General features: G+C 49.3%; 2 protein-coding genes across 5 annotated transcripts in view; one reads left to right on the top strand and one right to left on the bottom strand.

Annotated features, from left to right (window-relative positions):
* ANKS1A (ankyrin repeat and sterile alpha motif domain containing 1A) overlaps positions 1–2702 on the top strand; it is a 191465-nt gene extending 188763 nt beyond the window's left edge. For all 4 annotated transcript variants that reach the window (XM_028508894.2, XM_036023972.1, XM_036023973.1 and 1 more), the window contains one exon: positions 116–2702. In XM_028508894.2, coding sequence (XP_028364695.1) covers positions 116–119 — 4 coding nt within the window. In that variant the 3' untranslated portion in view covers positions 120–2702. The remainder of the gene's footprint in view (positions 1–115) is intronic.
* A 6913-nt stretch (positions 2703–9615) lies between these two features.
* On the bottom strand, positions 9616–27035 carry TCP11 (t-complex 11). The gene is given in 9 exon segments (XM_028510169.2): positions 9616–9641; positions 10194–10256; positions 10259–10390; positions 11132–11174; positions 14750–14905; positions 19222–19313; positions 19316–19339; positions 24133–24225; positions 26912–27035. Coding segments are annotated over 9 exon segments (753 nt in total).
* Between the last annotated feature and the right edge of the window lie 730 nt (positions 27036–27765).

The following is a 27765-nucleotide window of genomic DNA, read 5'->3' on the forward strand; positions in this document are numbered from 1 at the left end:
ACCTCCTCTTCCGCTTCTTGTTACCTCTCTGCTTCCTGTTCCCGTGCTGTGCCCTCCACCTGTGCAGGCCCCTTGGTTAACCCTTTCCTCCCCCGTTGTGTTTGCTTCTGCCAAGCTGAGCCACTGAGGAACCGGCTGTGCTGCGGAAACACAGGCGTGGGGAGCGCAGGCTTCCGCCGCCACCACCTCACCATCCCACCTGCAGCTCTGAAGACCCAGGCCGGCCTCTGCCCGGGGGACCTCTCTCCGCCGTCTGGCCTGGGCCCGCCCCGGGCCCTGCAGAGCGAGCCCTGCGCTGGCCGGGGACCACTGTGGGCCTCTGGCCGAGGAGACTGGAACTCCAGAGGGTCAAGAAGTAATTTGTCCAGAACACATTTTTTAATAGAAAATTTGTTTTATAAAATGAACTTTTAACACTTGGCTCTGACCTCTAGGTTAAACTGCCAACTTCTCGACAGTGGCCATAGGATCGGAGGACAGGGGAGCTGAGATCGGTCAAGGCCAGTCTCTCCGGCTTCTGCCTGAGGACAGGATTTTGGCCCGAGCTCCAGTGGGTGTGCCGAGAAGGCAGCGGCCTGTGGGCAGTGGAAAGGGTGGGCACGGGCAGAAGTGACTCCGCATTGTCAGTGTCTGCGTCCCAGCCCACCCGCGTTAGACACGCTGTTCCCTACAGCCCTCACCCTCCTCGTCCCCGCCTGGGCCTGGACACGGCCGGAGAGGCCCCTGGCAGCAGCAACACTTCTGGTCTGTGTCGGGTTCCAGAAGTAAAGGTCGGGGGCCAAATGGCGAAGGGCAAGCAGTTCTGGGGCCATGAAGCCGGAGCCAGTGCCTGGAGCTCGGGGCGCCCCTCAGCCTCATGCCTGCCGCTGGTCGGAGCCGGGCCCTGGGCTGCCCGGCCCACGGCTCTCTGGTGGTGACGTCCGACAGGCTGGGTTGAGTCAGAAAGGAGGAAAAGCAGCTTCATTTTGGGCATTAATGGGCAGGTCGGCTGAGATTGCTACCTGCCAATTTGTGATTTGTTTAATCAGGTCTCTGTGATTAGGACTCGCTGTCTCTGAGTTAGTGGTTTGACTGTTATATTTTCATCTGCTGGCTCGTCCCTGGCTCCGGGTGTAGGAAAGGCAGAGGTGACAGTGTGGTTCTCCCATGTGGCCTTCAGGGCAGGCTGGTGTCTGGGTGCTCCGCTGTCCCTGCGGCCCCCCGGAGCTTGCTTTGCTTTTTAACTGTGGGTGTGCTCTGGGGTGTAGTGAAACAAGAGGCTGGTTGCTGTGAGGCCAAGAGGCAGAGCCAGGTCAGCTGATTGTCCGGTACCTTACAGAGCAGGGCGCACTCCTCACGCTTCTCGGGCACAGCTCGGCCTGCCCGGCTCCGGAAGTCCAGGCCTCGGCAGCACGCCTCTGCCCAGGGAGGGTGGGCGTTGAAACTCGCGGCTGGCGCGCATGTGCAGGGAGGCCTCTCTGGGCCCATTCACGAGCCCACGGTTGGCCAAACACTGAAAGCAGGGCCGTGTCCTCCTGCTGACGTGGGCTGGGCCCTAGCAGTCACCTCCCTCTGGAGCAGTGGTGAGTGATCCTCTGCTTTTTGGTACTAAACAGGAACCTCGACACCCAGAGGTCTGGCCTGCTTTCTTCAGGGGGTGCCCAGGACCGGAGACGGCAGGCACACAGTGCCGCTGCAGGGCTCCGAGATCCGGGAGGGCCAGCCCGTCTGGGGACCCTCTGGGTGTGGTGGTGGGCCCAAAAAGAAAACTGTGTAGACACTACGATGAGCTCTCCAGCCTTGTGTTTTTAAGTCACATGCAGGCAATCCTCCCCCTCAAAGCTGCTATATCTTCTTTATTTATTCAGGGTATTTTCACATGGGAGAGCCTTGGCTGATCTGCTTTGGCTCTGGATCTTGTTTTGAGATTGGTTTACTTCTGAAAGCTAATCTGCTTTGGCTCTGGATTTTGTTTTGAGATTGGTTTACTTCTGAAAGGAAAGGACCGGTTCTTCTTTTCTTTTTTACTCTCCTCTGGGGTAGGTGCTCTCCCTTCCCTAGAAAGAAATAGTGTGACTGCGGACAGGCCTCACGTGGGAGAGCCCCTGCTCCTGCCCGTCTCCGCGTCTCTGAGCTGTGGGAGCCTGTTCAGCTGGGACTGTGGGGTTGGTCCCCGTCGCCGGCTGCGGGCTGTCCCATTGCCTCTCTTCTGCTTGCCAGCCACTCTGAGCACGGCTGCCCTCCGGGCGGGCCCCTCTCCGGCTTCCAGCATCGGACTGTAGGGTGAGTTGCTTGAGAATTCTCGGGCTGGGCAGGCAGCTGCTGGTCGTGGTCTGCTAGACGCTAGAAAGCTGGTCTGACCTTGGTCTGTCCTTGAGATGCCCTGGCTTGCAGGATGATTGTCACAAAAGTATTGTTGCTGATGGTGTGGCAACGGGACTGAATTGTAATAAAAATGTTATTTAATCTTTGTCTCTGTATTTTGATACTTGAATGACCTCCCCCTTTATTTTACTGTACATACACTTGTCGATCTGTCCAGCCATGTCCGGACTACGAACAAACACCTGGTGGTACCAGACGTGACCGACCTGTGCGACAACGTAGACTGACCTCACTACATGAGCGTGTACATATTCCCGGGCTTCCAGCTTTGGTTTTGTTATTTTCACAACTGTACAACTTAGAGCAGACTGAATCAATAAATGAGAAGCGACACAAAACCAGCCTCCCTTTTTGGAGTCTTTGAACTGGAATGTTCCTGATTGCTTTCTGTGAGAGTCGACAGTGAGTGCCTCTCCCTCCCTGGTCCAGGGGCGTTTGGGGGGTTCCACTCTGCCCAGCACTCCCCAGCGGGGAGACTGTTGGTCACACCTAACCCTGGTGAGGTGCGAGGGCCCTGCATTTCCCCTCCCCCTCCCCCTCCTCAAGGCTGTCTAGCCTGAATACCAGGCAGGGACCACATTCTGGCTATAGCCGCTCCTGGTCTGCGGTGGCCCACCCATGGGCGTGTACTGACCATCTGTGTACAAGGCAGTGTGGAGGGTCAAGAACTGTGGGAGATAGGTGTCTCCTTAAGGAGTGTAGTTTGATTGTGGAGGTATTTATTTATTTATTTATTTATGTTTTATTGTGGAGGTTTTTAGACACATGCAGCTAGCTGTGGCCCAGAGCCATGCCACAAGGCCCACACCTCAGTCTAGGGCCATGGGATGTAAAGGGACAGAGTGCCCAGGGCCAGGGGGCGGGGGTGGGGGGGTGTCTGGACTGGTATTTGAAAGGGGCATGTTTGGGAAGGCCCATATGACACCAGTGACCCTTCAGTGACCGCACCCTCGGGCCTCAAACTTGCTTAGCTCCACGGTTACCATCCCATCAGCCTGCATGCCTCTCTGGGTGAGTGTGGCCAGCCCTGTTTACGGAGCGGGGGCCTCGGGAACCTGGCCCAGTGGCTTCCCGCTGTCCTCAGAGCCCTGGCCCCTGCCTGCGCCGGCCCAAGCTACCCAGCACCAAACACTCGTCCTTCCGGGTTTCTGTGACAGTCTGTTAAAGGGCTTTGAAAGAGGAACTCACTGGTCTGATCTAATACCCAATTGTATTTGTAAAGAAAACAAGACCCAGATCAGGGAAGTTATTTCTCTTAGCCAGTCAGCCAGCCAGCCAGGCAGCCAGCCAGCAGCCAATGGCAGAGAGAGGACCAAAATCCAGGTGCTTCCTTCCAGACAGGGCTTCCAGGCCAAACTGCACTGAAATTGGGCTGGTGGATGGGCCCAGTGGAAGCCCCCGCTGCACCCTTTGCTCCCCAGCGTCGGTGCTCTCCTGGGCAGGAGACAGGCCTTGTGGCCAGAAGAAGCAGGGCTGGGCACCTCTGGAACACTGTATTGTAACACATTCACCATCCCTTTTGGTGCCACTCCAAAGCCTCTGTGACACGCTTCCCAACCCGGATGCAGTGCTGATTGTGCCGGGGGCCCAGGAGCGGGGACCAGACCCACTCACTCGGGGCCCCTGGGCCTGCCGTTCTGAGCCCCGCCTTGCCCAGTGGGAGCCAGAACTGAACCGGAGGGAGAGAACAGAAGGACCCGGAGGAGGAACGGGGTGGGGCAGCCTCAAAGAAGGAATGGATGGGCCCACCCAACTACACAGCATCTGTGCACCCACCTCCACCCAGTGACCTCTCCCCACCCCTCCGACTCACTGTCAGCGGGTCTGCACATGGGGCCCTCAGGCCCCGGGGGCTGTTTTGAGGCCTTGTGTCGGCATGGAGCGTGAGGCAGGGCGACCCCGCAACGGCCTCGACCGAGCCCTCCTCTCCCCCATCAGGGCCACGTCTCACTCTCCCGCCACCCCCAGTGTCTCCTCACAGACGTTCTGTGGTCCAGGCACCGTGGCGGCTGGGGCGTTAGTCCTGCGGGCTGAGATAGAGCCACTCGGCAGGGACCGGGCTGCTGAGAAGGCAGAACTTTGCCCACCGGGCACTTTGCAGGACAGCTGGAAACACCCTGTCGGCCGTGGCCACCTCTGGCCTACCTGGCCTGAAGGGCACAGAGCCCACCCAGCTCCCAGCAGACAGGGACCGCGGACCTTCCAGTGTGTCCTGCAGGCCAGACTGGCCCACACAGCGCCAGGTGTCATCAAGCAAGGCCCGAGGAGTGCGGCGCTCCGAGCCTCCATCGCCCAGGCAGCCCCTGCACTCTGGCTGCTCCTGTTGGGTCTCAGGCAGGGACACTGTTACAAACAAGCACTTACAATGTTAAAGGTTTCCCCAACACCCTGAAGTATTCCCTATCCCATAAGTGGTGCCGGGACCGCTGGGTGGTCATGGGGGTGGAGGGAACAGGGCGGGGAGACTCCTGTTCCTACTTGCACCAAAATAAACTCCAGATGGCTCACATATTTGAGTATAAAAAAAAAAAAAAACGCAAACAAAGCTATAAGAAAATGGGAACTTGGTATGAGAAAGGTCCTTCCAAGCATGTTACAAAATTCTAAATCCTCTTTTAAAAACATCAATATATTCAACTATATAAAAATAAAATATTTCTGCATAACAAACGCACCATTAAAACAATTGAAAATGCTTGCACCACATGTCACAAAGGACAACTCGATAATAGCTGTCAAAAGTGAACAGCTTTACTTCTAGGAAGATGAAGTAGATGTATTTTTCCCTATTCTCACTAAGGACAATGAAAACCCCTGGCAGAAACACCAGTGGGCACAGACAAAGCCTGAACAAAAGCCTGCTCTGTGTAGGCAGAGAGCAGAAAGGGGCGGCCCGGCAGGGCAGAAAGGAAGCTTTCAGACCCCGGGGCGAACTCACACCCTCGCCCAGCAGTAAGAAGGCTGCTCCCGAACAATACAATGACCCAAAGTAAAACCTTGGTGGATGGACTCGACAGAAGAATGGAAAAGAAAGAGAACCCACAAACTGGAAGCTGGAACAATAGAAATTACCCAATCTGAGCAACAGAGAAAAGAGATTGAAAAAAAACGAAGAGACTCTCAGGGGCCTATGGGACAGTAACAAAACATCAAACATTTTTGTCAGCAGAGTCCCAGCAGGAGGGATGGGATGGGGGGGGGGGGCGGTGTTGTTGAGAAAGTGCTCCACAAAATAACAGCTGAAAGCTCCCCACATTTGGCAAGATGTAAACCTACAGATTCAAGAAGCTGAGCACACCCAAACCAGATAAACCAAGAGAAATCCATGCCAAGACATCATGATTAAATTTCTGAAAATGGAAGACAAAAAATTACTGAAAGCAGGGAGAGAAAAATGACCTCTTACCTACGGGGGTCAGTAGCTTGCATGACAGTGGGTTCCTCAGCAGAACTGTGGGGGCCAGAAGGACGCAGCACAGCATTTTCAGGGGCTGAAAGACTGTGAACCCAGAATTCTGCACCCTGTGGGCATGTTCTTCAGGACTGAGAGGAATCGAGACATTCTCAGGTGAAGGAAAACTAACATTTATTGCTGAAGGACAATGGGAAGATTCCGTTATCACCAATCTTAAAGCACTGGGAGTGCTAACCAGTGCAATACAGCAAGAAAAGGAAATAGAAGTTACTCATATCGGAAAGGAAGAAACAAAACTGTCCCTACTTGAAGATTATAACAGTCCTCTGTTATCCATGGGGGAGATGTTCCAAGCCCCCCAAAAGATTTTGGAAACCTCAGACAGGAGCAAATTTTATGTAAACTATTTTTTTTCTATGCATACATACACCTTCAAGCAAGGGTGTCCAACCTTTTGGCGTCTCTGCGCCACACTGGAGGAAGAGTTGTCTTGGGCTACAGATTAAATACACTATGACACATAATCACAAAAACATCTCATAATGTGTTAAGTAAATTTACTATTTTGTGTTGAGCTGCATTCACAGTCAACCTGAGCCACATGCAGCCCTCAGGCTGCACTGGGGCTTCTCTTTAGCATATTCAAATTGCCGGCATCACCGCTCTTGCACTTCAGGGCCGTGATTAAGTAAAATAAGGGTGACTGGGCACAAGCACTGCAACACCACCGCAGTCCATCTAGTAACCCAGACTACGTGGCCGCCTGGTGGGTGGCATGTGGGCATGGGTGCACTGGACGAAGGGGTGACTCACATCCCTGGCGGGACACGGGGGCAGCTCAAGTTTTCACTGTGCTACTCAGAATGATGTGCAGTTTAAAACTGGTGAATTATTTCTTGAATTTGCTGTTTAAGATTTTTCAGACCATGTTTGACCACGGGTAACCACAACCACGGAAAGTGAAACCACCAACAGGAGGGGACTACTGTGCGTGGTTGTTCATGCAGAAGGTCCCAAAGAACCGACAAAAAATTCTTAGAACCAATGAGTTAAGCCACCTCACAGGATACAAGATAAACCCAAAAATCAATTGCACTTCTGTATATTAGAAATGGACGTGTGGACACAATTAAAAATGAAACATTATAATCATTCAAAAAAAATCTTTAGGAGTAGATCTAACAACACACATTAAGAACTAGTATGATAAAAACTACAATGCTAATGAAAGCACTCGATCTAAACAACTGAAGAGAGACCACATTCAAGGACTGGAATATTCAACATAGTAAAGATGTCAGTTCTTCCCAAACTGATACACAGGTTTAACATAATACTATCAAAATCCCAGCAAGGTGTTTTTGTAGTTATTGATGAGATTAGTGTACGGAAGGCAAAGGAACTGGAATAGCTAAAACAACATTGAAAAAGAATAAAGGCAGAGGACTTAGTCTACCCACCTGTAAGGCTTGTTGTATACAGCCACAGCAATCAGTGCTGTGTGGTGTGGCTCAGTGGATTGAGAGCCAGTGTGAGAACTGAAAGGTCACAGGTTCGATTCCCAGCCAGGGCACATGCCTGGGTTGCGGGCCAGGTCCCTGGTTGGGGGCATGTGAGAGGCAACTGATCAGTGTATCTTGCACATTGCTCTTTCCCTTGCCTTCTCCCTCCCTTCTCCCCTGTCTAAAAGTAAATAAATAAAATCTTTTTTAAAAATTAATTCAAAATGGATCACAGACTTAAATGTAAACATAAAACTATAAAATGTTTAGCAAAATATCTAGGAGAAAATCTTTGGGATCCAGACCTAAGCAAAAAGTTCTTAGACTCCATACCCCAAGCACAATCCATAAAAATAAAACCTGAAAAACTGGACTTCAAAATTAAATGTTTTGTGCATCAGGGGACACTATCAAGGGAGTGAACTGACTAGCCATAGAACAGGAGGAAATGTTTGCAAATCATGTATCTGACAAGGTCTGGTATGCAGAGTGTATAAAGAACTCTTGCAACTCAACAACAAAAGATCCAATTCAAAAATAGGTAAAAGACTAAAATAGACATTTCTCCAAGGAAGATAAACCAATGTCTATAAGCGCATGAAAAGGTGTGCCACATCACTAGTCATTAGAGAAATGTAAGTCAGACCCACAATGAGATTCCACTTCACACCACTAAGGTGGCTACAGTTTTTAAAAAGGGAAACTAAGTGTTGGTAGAAATGAGGAGAAACTGGGATCCTCATGCATTGCTGGGGAGATAGAAAATGGTGCAGCCACTGTGGAAAACAGTTTTAGTGGCTTCCAGTAAATTAAACATAGAATTACTGTATGACCCACCAATTCTATTCCCGAGTATATTCTCTACTCAAAAGCATTGAAAACAAGTGTTCAAACCGAAGCTTGTTCACAAATATTCACAGCAGCACTATTCACAAAAGCCAAAAGGTGAAAACAAGCCACATGTCCCCCAACTGATGATGGGACGACAGTGTGGTGGATCCATAGAATGGAATATTATTTAGCCATTAAAAGTAATGAACTACTGATACATGCTACATGACAAATCTTTAAAACATGCTAAGTGAAAGGAGCCAGTAACAAAAAGACCTCATGTTATATGATTCTCTTTCTCTCGAGTCAGAAAATCCATTGAAACAGGAGGTTAGGGGGTGCTGGGCGACTAAGGGAAGGAAAGAATGAGAGTGACTGCTTAATGGGTGTGGGACCCACTTCTGCGGTAGAGGGTGGCCGTAGCTGCCCAGCATTGCACTACTTGTCATGAAGGGTAAATTTCATGTGTATTCACCACAGCATTTAATTGACATCCTTCCATCCCTGTGCGGGGTTGGATGGAGCTCTTTCTCGTTCAGGTTGGGCCCCTATCTCCTCCATGTGAAGCACAAGGAAACTGAACATCTGACAAATGCATCGTTTCAGAGTTGAATCACGAAGTACAAAGCAAGGTTCTCTGCCAGCCAGCTCTGCACGCAGCCACCAGGCAGCCCTCGTCACAGGAATCCCTTCAGAGCGCCTCTGCCTCTAAGATAATGAGGCTCCCCAAATGTGGGTTGTTTAAACATTCAGATTAACTGTTGCAAATCAGAGACTCCGTCTACAGGGATGCAGCCTCGCCTCCTTCCTGGTCAAGGTCTGCGTCGCGCGGCGTGTGGGCTGTGCAGCTGCGTTGCCCGGGCTCCGCTCCCCCAAAAGGCAGTCAGCAGGGGCAACCCTGGGCTGACGGACCTCGGTCCCCTTCAATTCTTCCCACACGCAGTGGGCCATAACCAGTTCCCTCCACCTCCCGCTTCGGGGAGCAGCTGTTCCTCCGACCCTGCCTTGAGAGCACGCGAGAAGTCGCCTTTCCTCCTGTGCATCCCAGAACAAGCGGGGGCGCACGTCCCCCCCACCCTCGTTTCAGATGCACTAGGCGGGACCGGGTGGCCACGCCGCCCTGACGGGGATGGTCGGGTCTCTACAGCTGGGGTCCTTTCCGCACATCTGTGCCCTGTGATGCCAACGGAGTGCACAGACTAAACCGCAGGCAGAGTCCCAGCAGTCCGGGGACCGGGAGCTGCCGCCCCCGCACGCCCACAACACCCATTGGGAAGTGTTGTAGGCTCAGACATGGGGGGACGCGGGCTCACTCGGAAGGGAACCAGACCAAGGATTAGCTTGGCCCGAGTGAGTCACTGGCCCAACTGCCCTAGCCTGGACGCTGATACCTGAGAGAGAAATCCCGTGAGCAGGGAAACCTGTCACCAGCACACTGGCAGGGCCAACACCCCCTTTTACCTCGTCTGCACCCTGCTTCCCCCAGAAGAGGAAGCTGGGCTCTCACTTCTTGTCCCACTGGTTGAAACCTGCAGGGAATTAGGCCCAGGAAATCAGGTTCCTAAGAACACCTTTCAGCCAGGCCCAGGTCCTGACCTGAACTGGACAAAGCAAATCTCCAACTGCCAGAGAAGCCCTTCTACTCACACTTGGATCATTCCACAGAGCGCTCAGAGCCTCCGAGAAATGCTTCGCCCTTAGACGAAACAATGCCGGCACCTGTGGGTCCTGGCTTCTCAGCTCTGCGTGCAGAAGGGAGCTCCTCACTGGTGGAGGGAAAACGGGGGCCTATTGGCTTCTTAGCTAGTTGGGGGCTGAGGGCACAGGCCTGGCCACAGGCCAGGCCACAGCTGCAGCACAAGGAGAGTGGTTTGCTAGCTTTCAGAAGTTTATTAGAGAACGAGTTTGGGCCAGTTGGTGTTTACATGCTTAGTCACTACAGTGCCAGCACTGGGTGCAGGAGCGGAGAAGGCTCGCTGCTGTGCTGGTCGCTGGAGAAGTCACCCCAGGACAGGGACGGGCCTCTCTTCTAGGTCCAAGTGCCAGGGCTCGGGCTGGGGCTTCTGCTCCCGGGACCTGGCTCGAGGGGATGAGGGTTTTCAGGATCTCCGTGTGGTAGGGGCCGAACGCCTGCCAATTGTGGTAGTTAGGCTGACAAACTTTTGGTCCATCTCTGCCAGCTCTGCCTCAGTGAGAGTCAGGCCTCCGGGAAGGCCTAACCGAGAACGCTGCACACTGAGAACCAAAAGGCATTTGAGAAACAAGTGGATCCGCTGATCTGTGAGCAGGAAAAGACAGTGAGAAAGGAAAGGGCAGGCACCTTTCAGAGAGACACGCTGCCCGGCATTCACCAGGCTCTGAGTCAGCTGGGACACTTGCTAACCTGCTCACTTGGCTAGACACAGGAACTTTGTTTGGTGGGGGAGGGGGCTGCTATCTAGCTCCCAAGGACAAAGCGAAGGTGGAAAACTAGTGGGCTAGTAAATTTTTTACTATTCCAAAGATTACTTAAGTATCCGTCAGTTAGATCCTACCGACTATTTGACATAACAGAAAGATCTTAAACTGATCCTTTGGATAGGCTGAGGTGAACAGCAAGGCCAAGTTCATAGCCTCCACTCCAGCATGGGATGGTGGAGGGGAGTCGCTGCCATGCAAACATGTCCGCCAGTGTAACTCAGCATCAGTTTCTCGTTGGCGGGGGGTGGATGCCACATGTCACAGACTGCAATCAGAAAATGACCCAGAAGGCCAGAGATGACTCAACCAGGTTGGTTGGACAGTATGCCACACCTACATGTCATGGATTCCTGGGTGCAAATCTTTCTTAGAACCACAGAGTCGGTCTTTAAACTAAAAAAGATATATTTTGACCCAGCATTTCGAAAAACTAAAGCCCAAACAGCAACTTGCCCAGTGACCGCGCCTGTTCCTGTTAAGTGGTCCGGAAGCTGACATGCAGGGCTGGAATCTACCTCTCTCCACGCTGTCCTCACCCCCACCCTCAGCGCACACCTACCGATGACACTGCGGACACAGCTCTCCTTGTGGGCAACTTCTGGCTGCAAAAACCAGTGGGAGGTGAGTTGGTGGAAGAAACTTCTGGAGCTCCAAGCAGTTTGTCTGAAAGAACCCACACACGGACTTACTCAGACCCACTCCCTCTGCCCTCCAGCACTGGGGCAGCAGCTAGAAAGGCACCAGTGGCATATAGGGAGACACCGAGGTGTCTGGTATCAAGGTGAGAGCTAAGGGACAGCTTCCTCCCAGACAGAATGTTGGCCATTCTCCTGTTTCTGAACCCTCCCTCCACAGAGCCACAGAACTGGCAAGCAGGTGCCACATTTGAGAGTCCATTAACCTGGCTCACACTGTTTGACCCAACCCTGCAGATCCCCTGAGGCTCTGTCCCACCCAACTTACAGCTGTTAACAATGGCTTTTCCTTGAGTGGCTGGTTTGGGCTCAAGCTTCACAACTTCCTAAATCCTCTCAAACAAACAACAGCCAGCCTCAGTGAGCCCCCAGCCCCCATACTCTTGCTAAGTGGCCCCAGGCCTGGCACTAACAGCAGCTGGCCTAGATTCACAGGTTGGCTCTGCCCAGGAATCTTGAAGTCCAGCACAAGTAGCAGCCATCTCAGATTGCTTTACAGCTCATGCAGGGTGGCTCTGGGCAGAACATAGGGTGAGGATGACCTTGGCCTGCACCACCTGGGAACCCCAGGGCTTGCACACCCAGTGGACAGCTACAGATCATGTCAGAGCACCACCAACACCCTGTCCCTGCACAGCTGATCTTCCATGGAGGGCAGAGGTTGGTGATCATTGGTCATAGCCAATCCTTGCAACTGACTGGCCTGGCTAAATCCCTCCCATTGATCTGACAACAGCAACCAATGCCCAACTACAAGAGGAGAGTGTACTCAGCCCTAAGGAAGAGTGCACCTCCAGTACCCAGCTTGGGTGATAGGGCAGGCTGTGCCATTGGACCCTACAGGACACCTGCTACATCAGGCCATGCTGCCAAGACAGGGACTCATAACAACTCTACCTAGTACATAATACATAAAAACAAATACAGAAAGGCTGCCAAAATAAGGAGACAAAGAGCAAGGCCCAAATGAAAGAACAGATCAAAATTCCACAAAAAAACCTAAACAAAATGGAGCTAAATATTCTATCAGATGCAGAGTTCAAAACACTGGTTATAGGGATGCTCAAGGAATTTAGTGAGGACCTCAGCAGCATAAAAAAGATCCAGTCAGAAATGAAGTATAGGAGAGAGACCTCCAGATAAGACAAAGACATAGGTGGATATACTTTGCCTCTTCATACAACCAAAAGAAGGACAACAACAAATTTAAAAACAAAAAACAACCAGAACTGCCAGAAAATTGAACTGTATGGAAGTCTGACAACCAAGGAGTTAAAGAAGAAACATTCATCCAGACGGGCAGAAAGAGTGGAAGCAGGCAGCCGGGGTGGTTGAGGACACACGTCAAGGTGGCAGCTGGAGGACTGAGTGGATGAGGCAGTGGCTGGTGGTCCCATGTTTGTGTGCAGATAACCCGGGAGGAACAACTGTGGAGCAAGACAGACTGCACAACCCAGGGTTCCAGCATGGGAAAAGAAAGCCTCAAAACCTCTCGCTGTGAAAACCTATAGGAATTGTGGCTGCAGGAGAAACTCCCACCCTCACAGGAGAATGTACTGGAGAGACCCACAGGGTCCTAGAACATACACAAGCCCACCCATTTGGGAATCAGCACCTCACGGGCCCAATTAGTTTGTGGGTAGCTGGGGAAGCGACTAAAAGCTGAAAAGAGGCCAGCAAGCGGCATTGTTCCCTCTCAGACCCCTCCTCCACATACAGAGCTACAACACAGCCATGTGGGTTGCCCCACACTGGTGAATACCTAAGGCTCTGTATGTAACAGGTGTGCTGAGCAAATAAAAATGGCCCAAATGAAAGAACAGATCAAAACTCCAGAAAAAGAACTAAGTGACAAAGAGATAGCCAACCTATCAGATGCAGAGTTCAAAACACTGGTAATCAGGATGCTTGTAGAAATGGTTGAGTGTAGTCACAAAATTGAGGGAAAAGTGGAGGCTATGCAAAGTGAAATAAAGAAAAATATACAGAGAACCAACAAGGGAAGGGGAGGGAAGGAAACTGGGACTCAAACCAACAATGTGGAGAATAACAAACAAACATCCAACCAGAACAGAATGAAGAAACGAGAATTCAAAAAAAAATGAGGAAAGGCTTAGGAACCTCTAGAACAACTTTAAACGCTCCAACATCCGAATCATAGGGTTTCCAGAAAGAGAAGAGCAAGAAATTGGAAACTTATTTGAAAATATAATGAGAGAGAACTTCCCCAATTTGGCAAAGGAAATAGACTTCTAGGAAGTCCAGGAAGCTCAGAGACTCCCAAAGAAACTGGACCCAAGGAAGCACACACCAAGGTACATCACCATTAAGTTACTCAAGATTAAAGACAAGGAGAGAACCCTCAAAACAGCAAGAGAAAAGTTAGTTACTTATAGGGGAGTTCCTATAAGACTGTCAGCTGATTTCTCAAAAGAAGTTTTGCAGGCTCAAGGGGATTGGCAAGAAATATTCAGTCATGAAAAACAGGGACCTACAGCCAAGATTGCTCTATTCAGCAAAGATATCATTTAGAATCAAAGGGCAGATAAAGAGCTTCCCAGACAAGAAAAAAACTAAAGAGTTCATCATCGCCAAACCATTATTATATGAAATGTTAAAGAGACTTATTTAACAAAAAGAAGACCAAAACTATGAACAATAAAATGTCTATATATATATATATCAACAATTGAAACTAAAAAACAAACTAAGCACACAACAACAGAGACAGAATCATGGATACAGAGAATGTTTTGATGGTTGCCAGATGGAAGGTGGGTGTGGAAGAAATGGTGAAGAGGTGAGGGGATTAAGAAGTACAAATAGGTAGTTACAGAATGGCCATGGGGATGTAAAGTGCAGTATAGGAAATGGAGTAGCCAAAGAACTTACACGTATGACCCGTGGACATGTACAATGGTGAGGGGATTGCCTGAGGGAGTGGGGATGCCGGGTAGAGCGGGGAAAGGGGGAAAAATGGGGACAGCTGTGCTTGTATAATCAATTAGAATTAGAGGGGCTTTAAAACTCACTTAGTTCTGCCTCCTAAATTATGAAAGAAGACACATGGCCCAGGACCGGAGGCCCAGAGTGAAAGAACGGCAGAGCAGGGAACACAGGTCTCTGGACCCTGAAGCCTCCGAGCCCAGCCTCTTTCCACACAGCCGTTCTGTTGTCTCTTTAAAAAGGGAGTCGGTGGGGGAGCACACCAGCACACTAACACCTGTCTCTGGGAAGGGGGATTATAGGGGATGCTATTTCTGATGCCATTTCTGGGCCAATCACTTTTTTTTTTAACTTTTTGGGTCTGGATCTTGGTTTCTATAGCTTTGAACTAGGGATAACTCTTGCCTGTTCATGTTATGTGAACTGCGACAAGACAACTTGGGAAAGCGATGTTTGAACGACTTGGAAGAAAAGCTTACACTGTTTTATGGGAGGACATTACACAGGGGCCAGTCCGTCTAAGGTTAACTGGAGACACACAGCAAAGCAATTGTGCTGAGAGTGTACTTGGAGAGGTGACAGAAGTTCTGGGCCCTGTGTTCTGCTTCCTGCTTGAGGAGGTCCCTGTTCAGAGCTTCCTTGATCTCACTTCTCAGGCGGTTCTGGCGTGCTAAGAGCAGCGACAGCACGATCTGCTCAGGAAACAAGTCAAAAGGGGGCTGATAGGACAAAAGCCCTTTTTCAGGCTCTCTTTGCTGGAGCTAGCTGGACCACACATAAAACATGACTGACTCTTGTTTTATGAGCTTCTCTGCTCAGGACTGGAAGCACCCGAAGGGGCAGAGGCTCCAAGAACTTATGAAACAGGACGTGCCAGACCACCAAGACCCTGCACCCAAAGATAACACCGGGACAAGCTGCAGCCTGTACAAGACCAACTGAAACACCCCGCTCCACAGCCACCCCATCACCTCATAAAAGCCCAAAGCCCCCACCCCTCAGGGCTGGTGTATCTCTCCACACCATGCCCCTCTCCCCTCTTGGAGGGTGAGTAAAAATCTTTATTCTCTGCAGTTTTCTTTGTGAATTCTTCCACAGCCTGCGTCACTGACCACCCTAACAGGGGCTGCACTCTGTTCAGAGCCCCAGACTTTCCCTAATGGAAACCCTTCAGCCAAAAACATCCCAGCCCGTGTCTTTTAAGGACTACGACGTCACATCTCTAAATTTCCTAGAGGGTACTAAGTCACCTTTGTTTAGGGGTCAATAATAGATCAAGGCTTTAGGGGGTCAGATATAGCAACAATGCATCATTTTTAGGTAGAATGAGATAAAGGGATAAACAAAATCAAGGAGTGTGGTAAAAAGAAACTCAAGGTGCAACAAACATAAAACACACACCATCACGTGGAGATGAGGTACTCTTCCTGTTAAAAAAGCAGGCATTTTTGTGATTTACTTCAAAGAGCAAGGAGAAAATAAGCAAATAAACTGTTAGCAGTAACTGGAAATAGCCTATTAACCCAAAAATGTACGTTCCCTGTGAACGTCTCTCTTCTTCACCCTGTGCCCCTGTAACACAGTGGGGCGGAGCGATGGGGTTCAGTGAACTGAACGGAATATTGTGTTGTCATAGCAAGATTCCACCTGTTTAGCTTTATCTTAAGCAAATAAAGTGAGAGTTGCTCCATACTATCTATTTAAATGGTAAACTCTGCCAGTTTTCACTTTGGAGCCTCTCAGTTCCAAGTCTGCCCTTCAGTGCCTCCTCGTGGAAGTGAAGCTGGCTGGCACCATGCTAGTTTTGTCAGTAGAGGGCGCTCAAGAGACTGTAAGAGGAGGAGGTCTTCCTCACACCCCCATTCCATCCCCCCCCCCCCCAGGGGAAGCCCCAGGGCACCAGCTTCTCTTTGTTCAGATTACTGTCCGGTTTCTTCATCCTGATGGGACCCTGCCTGATACAACATTGGCACCATGAGTGAAATTCGAACTCAAAAGGCCATCTGTCTATTGGATCTGATGGGTAGCAAGTATTTCATAGTTTCAATGTCTTAGGAAAACATGCAAAAGGGAGGATGGCAGATAACCCCCACCAACGGTCAGCTGCCCATCACCTTGGTGACGTTGGTAGAGCTTCAGTGGTCTGGACCTTGTCAAAGCAATACCCTCCAAGGCGATGACAAGTTGCTGTACCTCGAACCACCCACCATGAAAAAAGAGGCACAGCACTTGTAGGCCTTTTTTGGGTTTCAAGGCAACACGCATGGCATTAGTTTTGCGGACAACAAAGGGGCTCTGTAGTGAATCTGGTAAGACTGATCACAAACGCCGGGCAGGTCAGAGCAGGTAGGCGCCCCAAGGCACGAACCTTCTTTAGTAAAAGGCTCGTCTTTGCCGTGAGCCAGCCCTGTCCGTCCGTGGGTATCTCGGTTAGCAGGCTTTGAAATGCCAGAGTCATCCTCTTTTTCAGACCCCTTCAGGGAGCACATAATCTTTTTTCTTTTTTAAATTTTTTAATTGTTCTTTTTTTAGAGAGAGAGGAAGGGGGGTCAGAGAAAGAGAGACAGACATCCTTCATTGTCCCACGTATTCATGCATTCATTGGCTGACTCCTGTACGTGCCCTGACCAGGACTGAACCCGAAACCTTGGCGTGTGGGGACGACACTAACCCACGGAGCCACCGGCCAGGGGCAGCACACCGTCTTGATAATCGTAATCTTCGTTACCTCCCCTTCTCAATTTCAAATGTATAAAAGAAACGACAAAACTGTGCTGCTCTGGAGCATTTGAGATCCTGCTTCCTGGCATGTCATCCGTTTGGCTCAAAAAAACTCAGACTCATTAAAAACTCTCTACATTTTTGGACATTCTTATGTGACAGCCACTTAGAGTTGCTCATAAGGTTGCCCATTTCAAGTGGGAGCCAGAGCCAGAGCCAGAGCGGCTCTGCGGCAGGTTCCGGCCGCCACCCCGGGCCACTCTACCACTAGGGCCTTATGGTCCTGCAGGTCCGCGATACCTGAGGCGTCCGCAGCAAGAAATGGCGCTGCGCAGAGCCTCTGGCGAGCACCGATAGGAGCGGCGCAGCACAGACGTCTAGGATTTGGGAGCAAATCTCTGCCCTCTTCTGAGGATAACTGTTTGCCTTTTGAGAAGCAGTTCCTGGCTTGCTTCTAGGCCTTGGCAGAAAGTAACACCTCACCGCAGGACATCGGGTGACTGTGTGGGCTGAGCGTCCCATGAGGATCTGGGTGTTTTCTGACCTACCCAGCGGAGAGATGGGACGGTTCAGGAATTCAGATGTGTGTAGGAGCGCCCATATGGAAGCTGAGTAGCCAAAGGAGTGAAATGTGACATTCATCAACTTACCGTCTCTCAGCTCCAAATCCATCCTTATTTCCTCTGCTCTGAAAAAAATGAAGTCCTTTAAATATTTTTCCTTTACCAAATGGTAAATTTTAAGCTTCCTCTGTAGAGGGCACTATTAATTAGTTTTTGCGCAGCATAACAAATTACCATAAATTTAAAAGGCGTAAGGAAGCACGTGCATTTGTTGTCTCACAGCTTCTGTGGGTCAGGAGTCCAGGAGCAGCTGAAGTGGGTCCCTGGCCCGGGTCTCACGGCTGTAACAAGCTGTCGCCAGGCTGCATTCTCATTCGGGAGTGTGACTGGGGAAGGATCTCTTACCAAGCTCCTTCCAATTGTTGGCTGAATTCATTTCCTTACAGCTGTATACTTAAGGGACCCAGCTTCTTACTGGCTGTCAGTTGGATGCTGGTCCTAGAGGCCACCTGCATTTCCTGGCCATGTGACCCTCTCCATAGGTGGTTGACAAGTTACCTGTTTGCTTCGTCAAGGCCAGCAGGAGAATCTCCAGTCTGCTAAAATAGAGTCTTACGTAATAAAATGTGACATCCCAGTGCCTTTACGATATTCTACTGGTTAGAGGCAAATTAGGGGTCTCATCTGCACTGAAGGAGAGAATATTATCCAAGGATGTGGATCACTGGGCCAGTGGCGTTGGGGGTGTGGGGTGCAGTCGCATGAGTGCCCACCACATGATAGAAAGACATTGCAAAAGGCAAGAGCCTTTCTCTCTGGTTCTAGAATGCTCACTCGCCAGGCTCCTGCAGCATGCGTGGCTTTGCCAGGAACTGGCTCCTACAGCCTGAGTGGCGTCTCCCAGGGCTCAGCTCCCACAGGGCCCGGTGGTCAGCAGCACACACAGCCCAGCAACTTCCCCGCACAGCTGTGCCCTCTCAAACAAACCCTTGGGTGGTCTGTGTCAGCCAGGGGATATGGTGGGTTCTCCTACAGCTGATATTCCAGAATTCTTTAGAGTTCTCTTTGCGTCTTATTAACCCAAGGCCCTCATTTCTCTAATTTCTCATTATAATATTATATTTTTTTTATTAAAACTGCCTTGTTGACCCTGACTGGTGTGGCTCAGTGGGTTGGGCATTGCCCCACAAAGTAAAAGGTTGCCGGGTCAATTCACGATCAGGGCACGTGCCTGAGTTGTGGGCCATGTTCCCGGTTGGGCAGTGTGAGAGACGACAAGTCGATGTTTCCCTCCCTCTCTTTCTCCCTCCTTTCCCCTCTCTCTAAAAATAAATAAATAAAATTTTTTTAAGAATTCCTTGTTGAGCCCTCACTGGTGTGGCTCAACACCAGTGCTGGATTGAGCGCTGGCCTGTGAACCAAAGGGTCACCGGTTCAATTCCCCACTGGGCTACATGCCTGGGTTGTAGGCGAGGTTTCCCGGTAGGGGGTGCTTAAGAGGCAACCACACATTGATGTTTCTCTTTTTCTCTTAACAATGAAGAAAAACAAAAGCGAAAAAAGAGAAAATATATTCCTTGTTGAAACTACCGTGTGATTTCTATCTACAGATTAGATTCTGACTCATTCACGGACCGTGCTCAGAATTTGTCAGCCACTGACATTCAGATGAGCCAGGAATGTCCAGGAACCTTACACCTCTAAGTGGGAGGTTGGTCACTCACCTCTTCAATTTCTTTCAAAGGCTCAAGAGCACAAGTGTAGTCTGGGGGAGTAGCTGATAACTGCTCTTTAAGACGATCCCAAAAGGCATTGTCTCCTTGACTTTGCCTTCCAGGCTCACTTTCTCTATCCAAGAACTGCCATAAGGTCATTATGTCCTATACCCATACAAACAGTGTTTGATATGATAAAAACATTATACTGACAGGGAAAGGCCAAGAACTACGTTTGTACTGCAGCAGAGTTGAACAAGCGGGGTTAGTTAGACTTGGATGTCAAGGGCATCAAAAACCTCCCAGAAGGGCTCCTCGTGGTCCCAGAACAGCCCTCCCTGTGCAATAGAAAGAACCCTGAATGGAGGTCAGGCTGAGCCTCAGCACTGACTTTGCACCTGAGCGAACTAATGTGCGACTTAGTTCCTATTTGTGCACGTATATAGCAATGAACTAAATGATATTTTGGTTTTCTCTAGTCCTGAAAATCTAGGAAAATATTTTCCTTCTTTGAAAAACCTAAATAGCCACAGATATCTCCAAATTAGCAGGTCTAAACTGAATTCACTCTCGTCCACCTCCAAGCTTGCTTCTCCTATATGCCTAGTCTCAGTGGCACTACCATGCAGCTGGTTGTGGCAACCAGAAGATTGATCTTTTTTCCCCTTAAAAAAATAGAAGAAGCAAAGACAATTCAATTTAGAAAGCACAGTCTTTTTATCAAATGATGCTGGAAGAACCGGACATCCACATGCAAAGTATGAATCTAGGCACAGACCTTCCACCATCCACAAATGGGTCATAGACCTAAGAGAAAAACGTAAAACTATAAAACTTCTAGAAGACAACCTGGAGGAACTCTGGGTGACCTTGAGCTTTGCAATGACTTTTAGATGCAACGCCAAAAGGAAGATCCAAGAAAGAAGAAATCGGTAAGTTGCACTGCATTAAAACTAAAACATCTGCTTTGTGAGAGATACTGTTGAGAGAATTAAAAGATAAGCCACAAACAATCTTTGCTAAACACACACCTAATAAAGGACTGTTATCCAAAGTATACAAAGAATTCTTAAAACTCAACAACAGGAAAACTCAGCAATTTAAAGTGGGAAAAGATCTGAACAGACGCCTCAGCAAAGAAGATACAGAGATGGCAAGTGAGCACATGGGAAATGCTCAGTGACATACGTCACCAGGGAGGTACGATTAAAACACACGAGACACCAGCGCACACCTACCGGAAAGTTCCAAACCCAGAGCACTGACCACACCGGCGCGGGGAGGACGTGGAGCGACAGGAGCTCTCCTTCGTGGCCGGTGGGAGTGTGCGACTGTGTGGCCGCTCTGGAAGACAGATTGGCAGGTTCTCACAGAACGGAACATGCTCTTGTCATACGATCCAGGATTCATGGTCCTTGGTATTTACTCAGGTGAGTTGGAAACTATGTCCACACAGAACCCTGCAAATGTAGGTTTATAGAGCTTTATTCATGATTGCCAAAACTTGGAGGCAACCAAGATGTCATTCTGTAGGTGAGTGGGTAAATGGAAAATTACTAAGTGCTGAAGAGCAATGAGCTATCGAGACCCCCAAAAACGTGGAGGGACCTCAAATGCATATCGCTAAGTGAAAGGAGCCCATCTGAAAGGCTACCTACTGTACACGTCCAGACACAGGACACTCTGGAAACCCACGGAGGAGGTGGAAAAGGTCACTGCTGCCAAGGGCCTGGGGGCAGGGAGGGAGGGAGGGAGAGAGGCACAGGCGCAGCACGCTGGGTTTTTAGGGCAGTGAAATTACTGTGTGTGATACAGTAATGATGAATACACATCATTGTATATTTTCAAAACCCGTGCTATATACAAAGAGTGAACCCCAACAGAAACTATGTACCTGAGTCAATAATAATGTGTTAATATTGGATCATCAATTGTAACAAATGCACCACACTAATACAAGATGTAAACAATAGGGGACTTTGTGGGAACTCTCCGTACTTCCTGATCATTTTCCTGGAATTAAAACTACTCTAAAAAATTGTCTAGCCCTGGCTGGCATAGCTCAGTGGATGGAGCGCGGGCTGGGAACCAAAGTGTCCCAGGTTCGATTCCCAGCCAGGGTACATTCCTGGGTTGCAGGCCATAACGCCCAGCAACTGCACATTGATGTTTCTCTCTCTCTCTATCTCTCTCCCTTCCCTCTCTAAAAATAAATAAATAAAATCTTTTTAAAAAATTGTCTATTAACTTAAAAAAAAGAAATTGCAGGAATCAATTTCCTCTGAATGTCTACTTAAATGATGTCTTGTCCTACACAGTTAGACTAATAAGGAAAAGAACTATTTGAAAATTCTGAGGCTCATCTAATCATTTCCAAATAGGTATTGGTTGTTTTTAATTAACCATCCCCCCACCTCTTTAAAAAATATGGTAGTGATGCACACTCCTTGAAGAAAGAAAAAAAAAGCAACACAAGATGAATAAAACAAGTCGAAGTTCCCATCCCTACACACAACTCTCAGGCGTCGGAGATGGTCAACTTGAACTGCCTCACAGTCTGGTGTGCACTGGAATTGTTCTGAACTCTTCTCTTCATCCTATTTATTTAATCCGTCTCCAAGTTCCACAAATTTTGCTTCTTAAACATCTCTGGAACCCATCCCCTCCTACCATGACCTCTTACCTGGGCTATGGTCTATGAACTGGTCCTCCTGCCTTCTGTCTCGCCTCTTTTTATTCTGTTCTCCAACCGATCACTCACAAACCGGTGACTTTTCTAAGATGCAGTTCTGATCACTGTGTCACGCTCATTTAAAGTCCTTTAAAGGACCTCCCATCGCCAGCAGCATAAATGGCTTACACCGTATGGCCCTTCCTGATACTGCTCTGCCTCCCTTCCCAGTTTGGCCCGTCCTACCTCGTCGTACCCTGTGCACAGCCATCCAGACCCTTGTAAAGAACAGAGCGTGGGCCACGCCACTCTGCGCCTCCGACACGCGGTTGCCTCTGCCTGGAGCACTTTCCCCACCCACAGCACCTGGAAAACACCTATGCGTCCTCTACGACTCAATTGAGTTGAGTCTTCACAGGCAAAATCTCCCTCCACAGACGGATCTTCTCTGATCCTCCTTAGCAGTTCATCACACTCATTAAAGTCCATACACACAACTTATCATCTTCTGTTATCCAACTGTCTCCCTGATGAACGTTCCTTGACAGCAAAGCCAGGGCCTTGCTTACCTGCAGCTGTAGCTATAACGATACCTATCCCAGCACCCAGCCTTCTGCCTACCCCAGGGTAAGGATGCCATAAATGCCTGCTGAACAACACCCAAAACGGGTTTTCCCTTAGGAACGTGCAACCGTAATTAATAGCATCTTAGGAGCCCAAAGGAAAGCCAATTACCAATAATGAGTAACCTTAACTCTATTTCAACCCTTTTTCCCCAAGATAAATTTTTGTATCACCTTACTTGAAACCAGCTCCCTACTTCATTTCCCTCTCTCATTCTCTCCACCTGCTGTCCCTCCCTCTCCTCCACCACTGCCCTGTCGCAGACCCCCCCTCTCCCTGCTCTTCTCTCTCTCCTGCCAGCAACGAACACATCTAAGCAGCGACAGAGGTGCCAGGAGATCGGGACTGGGGTGAAAGCCTGTCCTGGAGAAGCTGTGCTTTGCATTGACCCCTGATGGCACAGTCAGGGGCGAGTCAGGGCATGAAGACCAGGGCGGCAACCTGGGGCAGTTTAGTAACAGATGCCCTGAGGCTGCGAAATACCAAAAGCATTTAAGGAAGCTGGCCAACCACAGGCTGCCATTATTTACCTGGCTATTGATGGAAAATTAGAACTGTTTTAAAATGTAAAATCTGACAGTGAATTTACCCACTTAACTGCCAATACACAGCAGAGCCATTCAGTTCACACCTCCTGAGTGGTCCCTGTGTACTGCAGTGTCAACAGAACAACAAAAAATCAAAATAAAGCTTGATGGGAGTGGGGGATTATTACTGATCAACAGGGTTCTTTTCTAATCCTTAATTCATAAATTAAGCTGATTATGAAGCCAGAAAAAAAAAAGAGTTGAAAATGACACTATTAGAAAATCAATCTTTTTATCTGTGCCTTTTAACCTATGATCCCTCAAAAGAGTAACTGATAGGAGGTGTGTGTCAGCAGCTGATAAAATGACGCCAAAGATCTGTGTTTCCTGATACTCACACCCCGGTGTAATCCCTTTCGCTGGAGTGTGGGCGGGGCTTAGTGACTCCCTTCTAGGCTCTAGAACGCGGCAGGGGCGCGGGATACCAGGGTCACCACTTCCGAGATCAGGCAAAAAAGACCGCGTGATTTCTGTCCCACCAGCAACTCCCACTCTCAGCTTCTCACTCTCTTCATGAGAGCTGCCCTGGGGGAGGTCCACGTGGCCAGGACCTGAGGGGCACCCTGGCCAGCAGTCAGCAGACTGACCACAACCTGGTCAGAGACCTGGAGCCAGAGGCACAGTGGAGCCATGCCCGTGTCCCTGACGCACAGAAACTGAGACATAATGAACAGTTTCACCTGCTATGTTTGGGGTAATTTGTTATGCAGCAATTGCCAGCTACTCCATATCTATCAGTGAAGATCTGAACATCACCTCTTTATAATTTATTCTTAACTGGGGCCCCAATGTGAATATTCCAACAATAATTTCTTTAGTTAACTCATTGGTTAAAGTGAAGGTGCTTCTTGACCCTCTGATACTAATAATTACAACTGATCACTTTTCAGTTAGAATTGATGAGACCTCTTGAGGCTTATATTCAAACAGTGATTGTATTATTAAATAAAAATTCTTCAAGTCTGGTCAGAAGCCATTAGTGCTACATACCTACGCCAGGAGTAATACAATGAGAAAATCAGAAGAGCCTGCCCCTGCTTGGAGGTAAAGCCTTCTCTTCCTTGTGGAAATCACGATTCATCCCAACCTCGTTGCCCAGCTTGGGAGCACCGTCACCTGCATCTACCAGACCTGCGACAAAGGAACACACGGTGGACAGCAGCGAACCCCCCAAGTCTGGACGACTCGTTCGTTCAGGTTCACTGCACTGCGCGCCCGGGGTTTGGGTTTGTGCGCAGACTCCGTCGACCGTCCGGCCCCTTACATTTCATTTCCTGAGCGCCAGGGCTCGTGACTGCGCCTCTCAGAACAGTGGGGCCTGGGGTGAGGGAGGACAAAAACGTTATTTAAAAGAAAAAACAGGAAGTGAAAATGATTAAAACCTTTCTTCTACAGAGTAAATAATAACTTAAGTGGCAAAGAAACAGTTTATTTGCAATGATAAACATGTGTTAGTATTGCACACTTCTCTTTTTGCTTCTGATCAAGTTCAGTTCTCCACATAGACGGTACTGAACGGCCCACTGTCCGTTCTGAGGAGGTAGTTCCCACGTTTTGGGATTTCACACACTAACAAAATTTCCAAAAATATTTTGACAACCATTTGCGAACCTTTTTTTGGGCCATGTATGCACAGTGAAACAAACAAATGAGCAAATAAAAAAAAAAAATCCACTCTACCACCACCAAAACCATCATTTCATTAAAGAAGGGATCGTGTTGCCTCCAAAACAGCAGGAAAGGAATACTGTCAGGATAAACAGAAGTCCTTTAAATGTAATCAGTTTCACTTTAGGAAAAACTCACCAGTGTCTTTATTTCACTTTACTAAATACTGCTGAGAATTTCAGCTCTGGCACTTGGGGACCGCTGTCCTCAGTTCTCAGTAAAGACGGAGCTGACAGCATTCTCATCTAAGGGACAGACGTGGTAGTTACAATGGTTACTTATTAAACAAAGTTGCACACAATAAAGCATATTTTTTCACTGTCTTTCAGTGAAGCTTCATAATTTGTTCACAGAAAATTATCTGGCTCCCGGATGTGGAAGGGACACCAATGCACGCAGCCCGGCCCTGACCTGGCATCGGCGAGGCTGGGGGTCTCCCGCTGGGATCCACCCATCGTGCCAGCCTCTCGACTTTTGGGAATGTTTAAGTTTTCCATTGGTAAAAAGAGTTAAGGATGTAAGAAGGGAAAAGTTATTGTAGAAAAAGGTTACACTGGAGAATGCCTGTGTTCTTAGAAGATACATGATGAAATTTTTAGAGGGACATGACTCTTATTTTCCATAAGAGACAAAATACATACAGTGAGAGCACACGTAATGTGGCAGAAATGCTAACAGTGTGGGTGTTCACTGTATTTTCTCTTTGACTTTTCAACACATTTAAAATATTTCAAAAGAAAAAGTTAAGGGGAAAAGGGGATGGCAGAATTTACTGAAGCCCCTGCTTCGGTAAACATGCGGACAGTTGAACTGTAAGTGGGCAGCTGAAGTTCCCTTTATTCGTGAGCCCTCTCTGAAGGCTTTCGTCCCAGCCAAAATGATGGACTCGGTCACATACGTAAATAGACTTACCACTAAGTCACTAATTCAAAATGAGAACTAAGAGAAAACCTTCAGAGATCAAGCCCTGACAGTTTATTGAAGGACTGGGGGCAATACACACAGAAACACTCTCCAGCCACAGCAAAGCGAAGCTCACAGCCCGCTCTGACAAGACTGTGGTCGCTCACCACAGCAGTGGGACTCCAGCAGCTCTAAAACCCGGGACAGAGGAGGGCTCAACCAGAAACTGGCAGTGGAATGCAACTAATGTAGATTTGAACAGTTCAGATCCCAAGAACAAAGAAATTTTCAAGATAATTTAGTAAGGAACCAAGTCAACCTAGTATATAAAATTTCAAATTTATTTGTAAAAAGAAGAGTTTGGTTACTCATTTTAATGAGTTGTTTTGCCTATGGATTCATTTAAATAGCCACTTCAAGAACTAAAATTGGTTAAATTGTATTTACCAAAAAAGAAGAAGAAAAAGGCTTTTCCCCTTTCCCCCCATAACACCGTACAGGTTCCTATCCACTGACGGCTATTCCAAATGGGGCTTCCCGAGCACCCGATTTGCCGCTTTAGCGCCAGTCTGTTAACCAGCAGCGCCCCCACGCGGCTACAAGAGAAACAAACGTAATTCCACAGCAGGGCCTTGAAGTAATTTTTCTTGCAGTCTTCAAGAATTTAACTCATGTTGTTGGATGTGAACAGGTCTTCAGATTGATGACTAGTTAAACTCTCTGGAGGCTATTATAAGAGAAATGCGAATGAGTCCCAGTGAGATTAAACCAACCGAGTGACCTTGTGCTCCAATAGGAACATAACAGTTAACATCTATAGTATTTAGAGAAGAATATGAGCCCAGGGCAGTATTACTCTTCACACAGTGAAGCACCGAAAGAACAATTCCTGTCTTGGATCATTTGAGTTCTTTAAAACCTATCCCAGGTGTCTGCCACTTTCCACATACAAATTGAAAATACAAGAATAACAAAGATGGCTTTGAACTGGCACAGCCTCAGATCTCGCCAGATTCAAGTAGTCACGCTCAAGTCACTTCTTGCTCCAGGACTAAAAACTCTGAGGACCTTGTGGTCAATAGAACCACAGATTGGGGTGGGGGTGGGGGAAGGGCGAGTCAAAGAGAGGGAGGATGACCAGAGAACTGTGGGGCCTCGGCCCCTGCCAACCCTTAAGGCGCGTCTTCCAACCTGCCCCACACTAAGCACCCCCAAGGGGTGACAGCGCCCCCAGGACAGGACCTACGAGGGGTTGGATCCTCAGGGATGCTCTTGTCCTTCTGGGTCCGACCTGGTGTTTTGGGCTTACAGGGGCCGCTCTCTGCAACGCCAGGGTCTTCCAAGGGCACATTGTCCTGGACGTCCTGCATTTTGCTGATGGAACCTGGGCGCGGGAGAAATGGTGCGCCGTGGGCCGCGGGGCAGGGGGCTCTCCGGCTGCCCAAGGGGATCCGAGGCCCTGCCCATCGCGCCCGACCAGGACAAACCAAGAGCGGGCGGCTTCAGGGAGTCTCCGAGGAACAGAGAGGGGCAAAGGAGCCTAGAGGAGTAGGGACGGGGGATCAGAGCGAGGTCGAGCGTTGGAAGACAACGGGAAACAGGTCAAAGGAGCCCGGCGCAGGGAGGGCGCTCTGGGCAGGGCCCTCCCGGGGCCGCCAGGCGGCCTCCTCGCCTGAGACTACCTCCTCAGCCGGCCCGGCTCCCGCAGCAAGAGGAGCTCCGGGCGTGGAGACTCCCCACCGCCTCCCCAATCACCCGCAGCCTACCCAGGAGCGGGCTCCACGGCTGCGCGGCCCCGAGGCCCCGAGTCTGGGGCAGAACCACCGCGCTGACGACCAGGCCAACCCCGGGGCGCACCCCTGCCTGCAATGCCAGCTGCCCTGGGTGGCAAGTCCTGGACTTGAAAAACCACCGTCCGTCTCCCAGGGCAACAGGGTGAGGCCACTTGTGGGCCCTGCAGCCTGCCTCGTCCTCGTGAGCACGAAGCCACCTAGGCCTCTGGTTACAAGGTGGCTGAGGTCGTCCCTGCTTGACATCTCCCGGTCCCCATGACAAAAATCAGCTGGAGCTCCTTAGGAAGAGAAGGGGCGCTCTGTTTTG

The sequence above is a fragment of the Phyllostomus discolor genome, chromosome 4 (assembly GCF_004126475.2).
Source record: "Phyllostomus discolor isolate MPI-MPIP mPhyDis1 chromosome 4, mPhyDis1.pri.v3, whole genome shotgun sequence".
In the NCBI taxonomy this organism is placed as follows: domain Eukaryota; kingdom Metazoa; phylum Chordata; class Mammalia; order Chiroptera; family Phyllostomidae; genus Phyllostomus; species Phyllostomus discolor.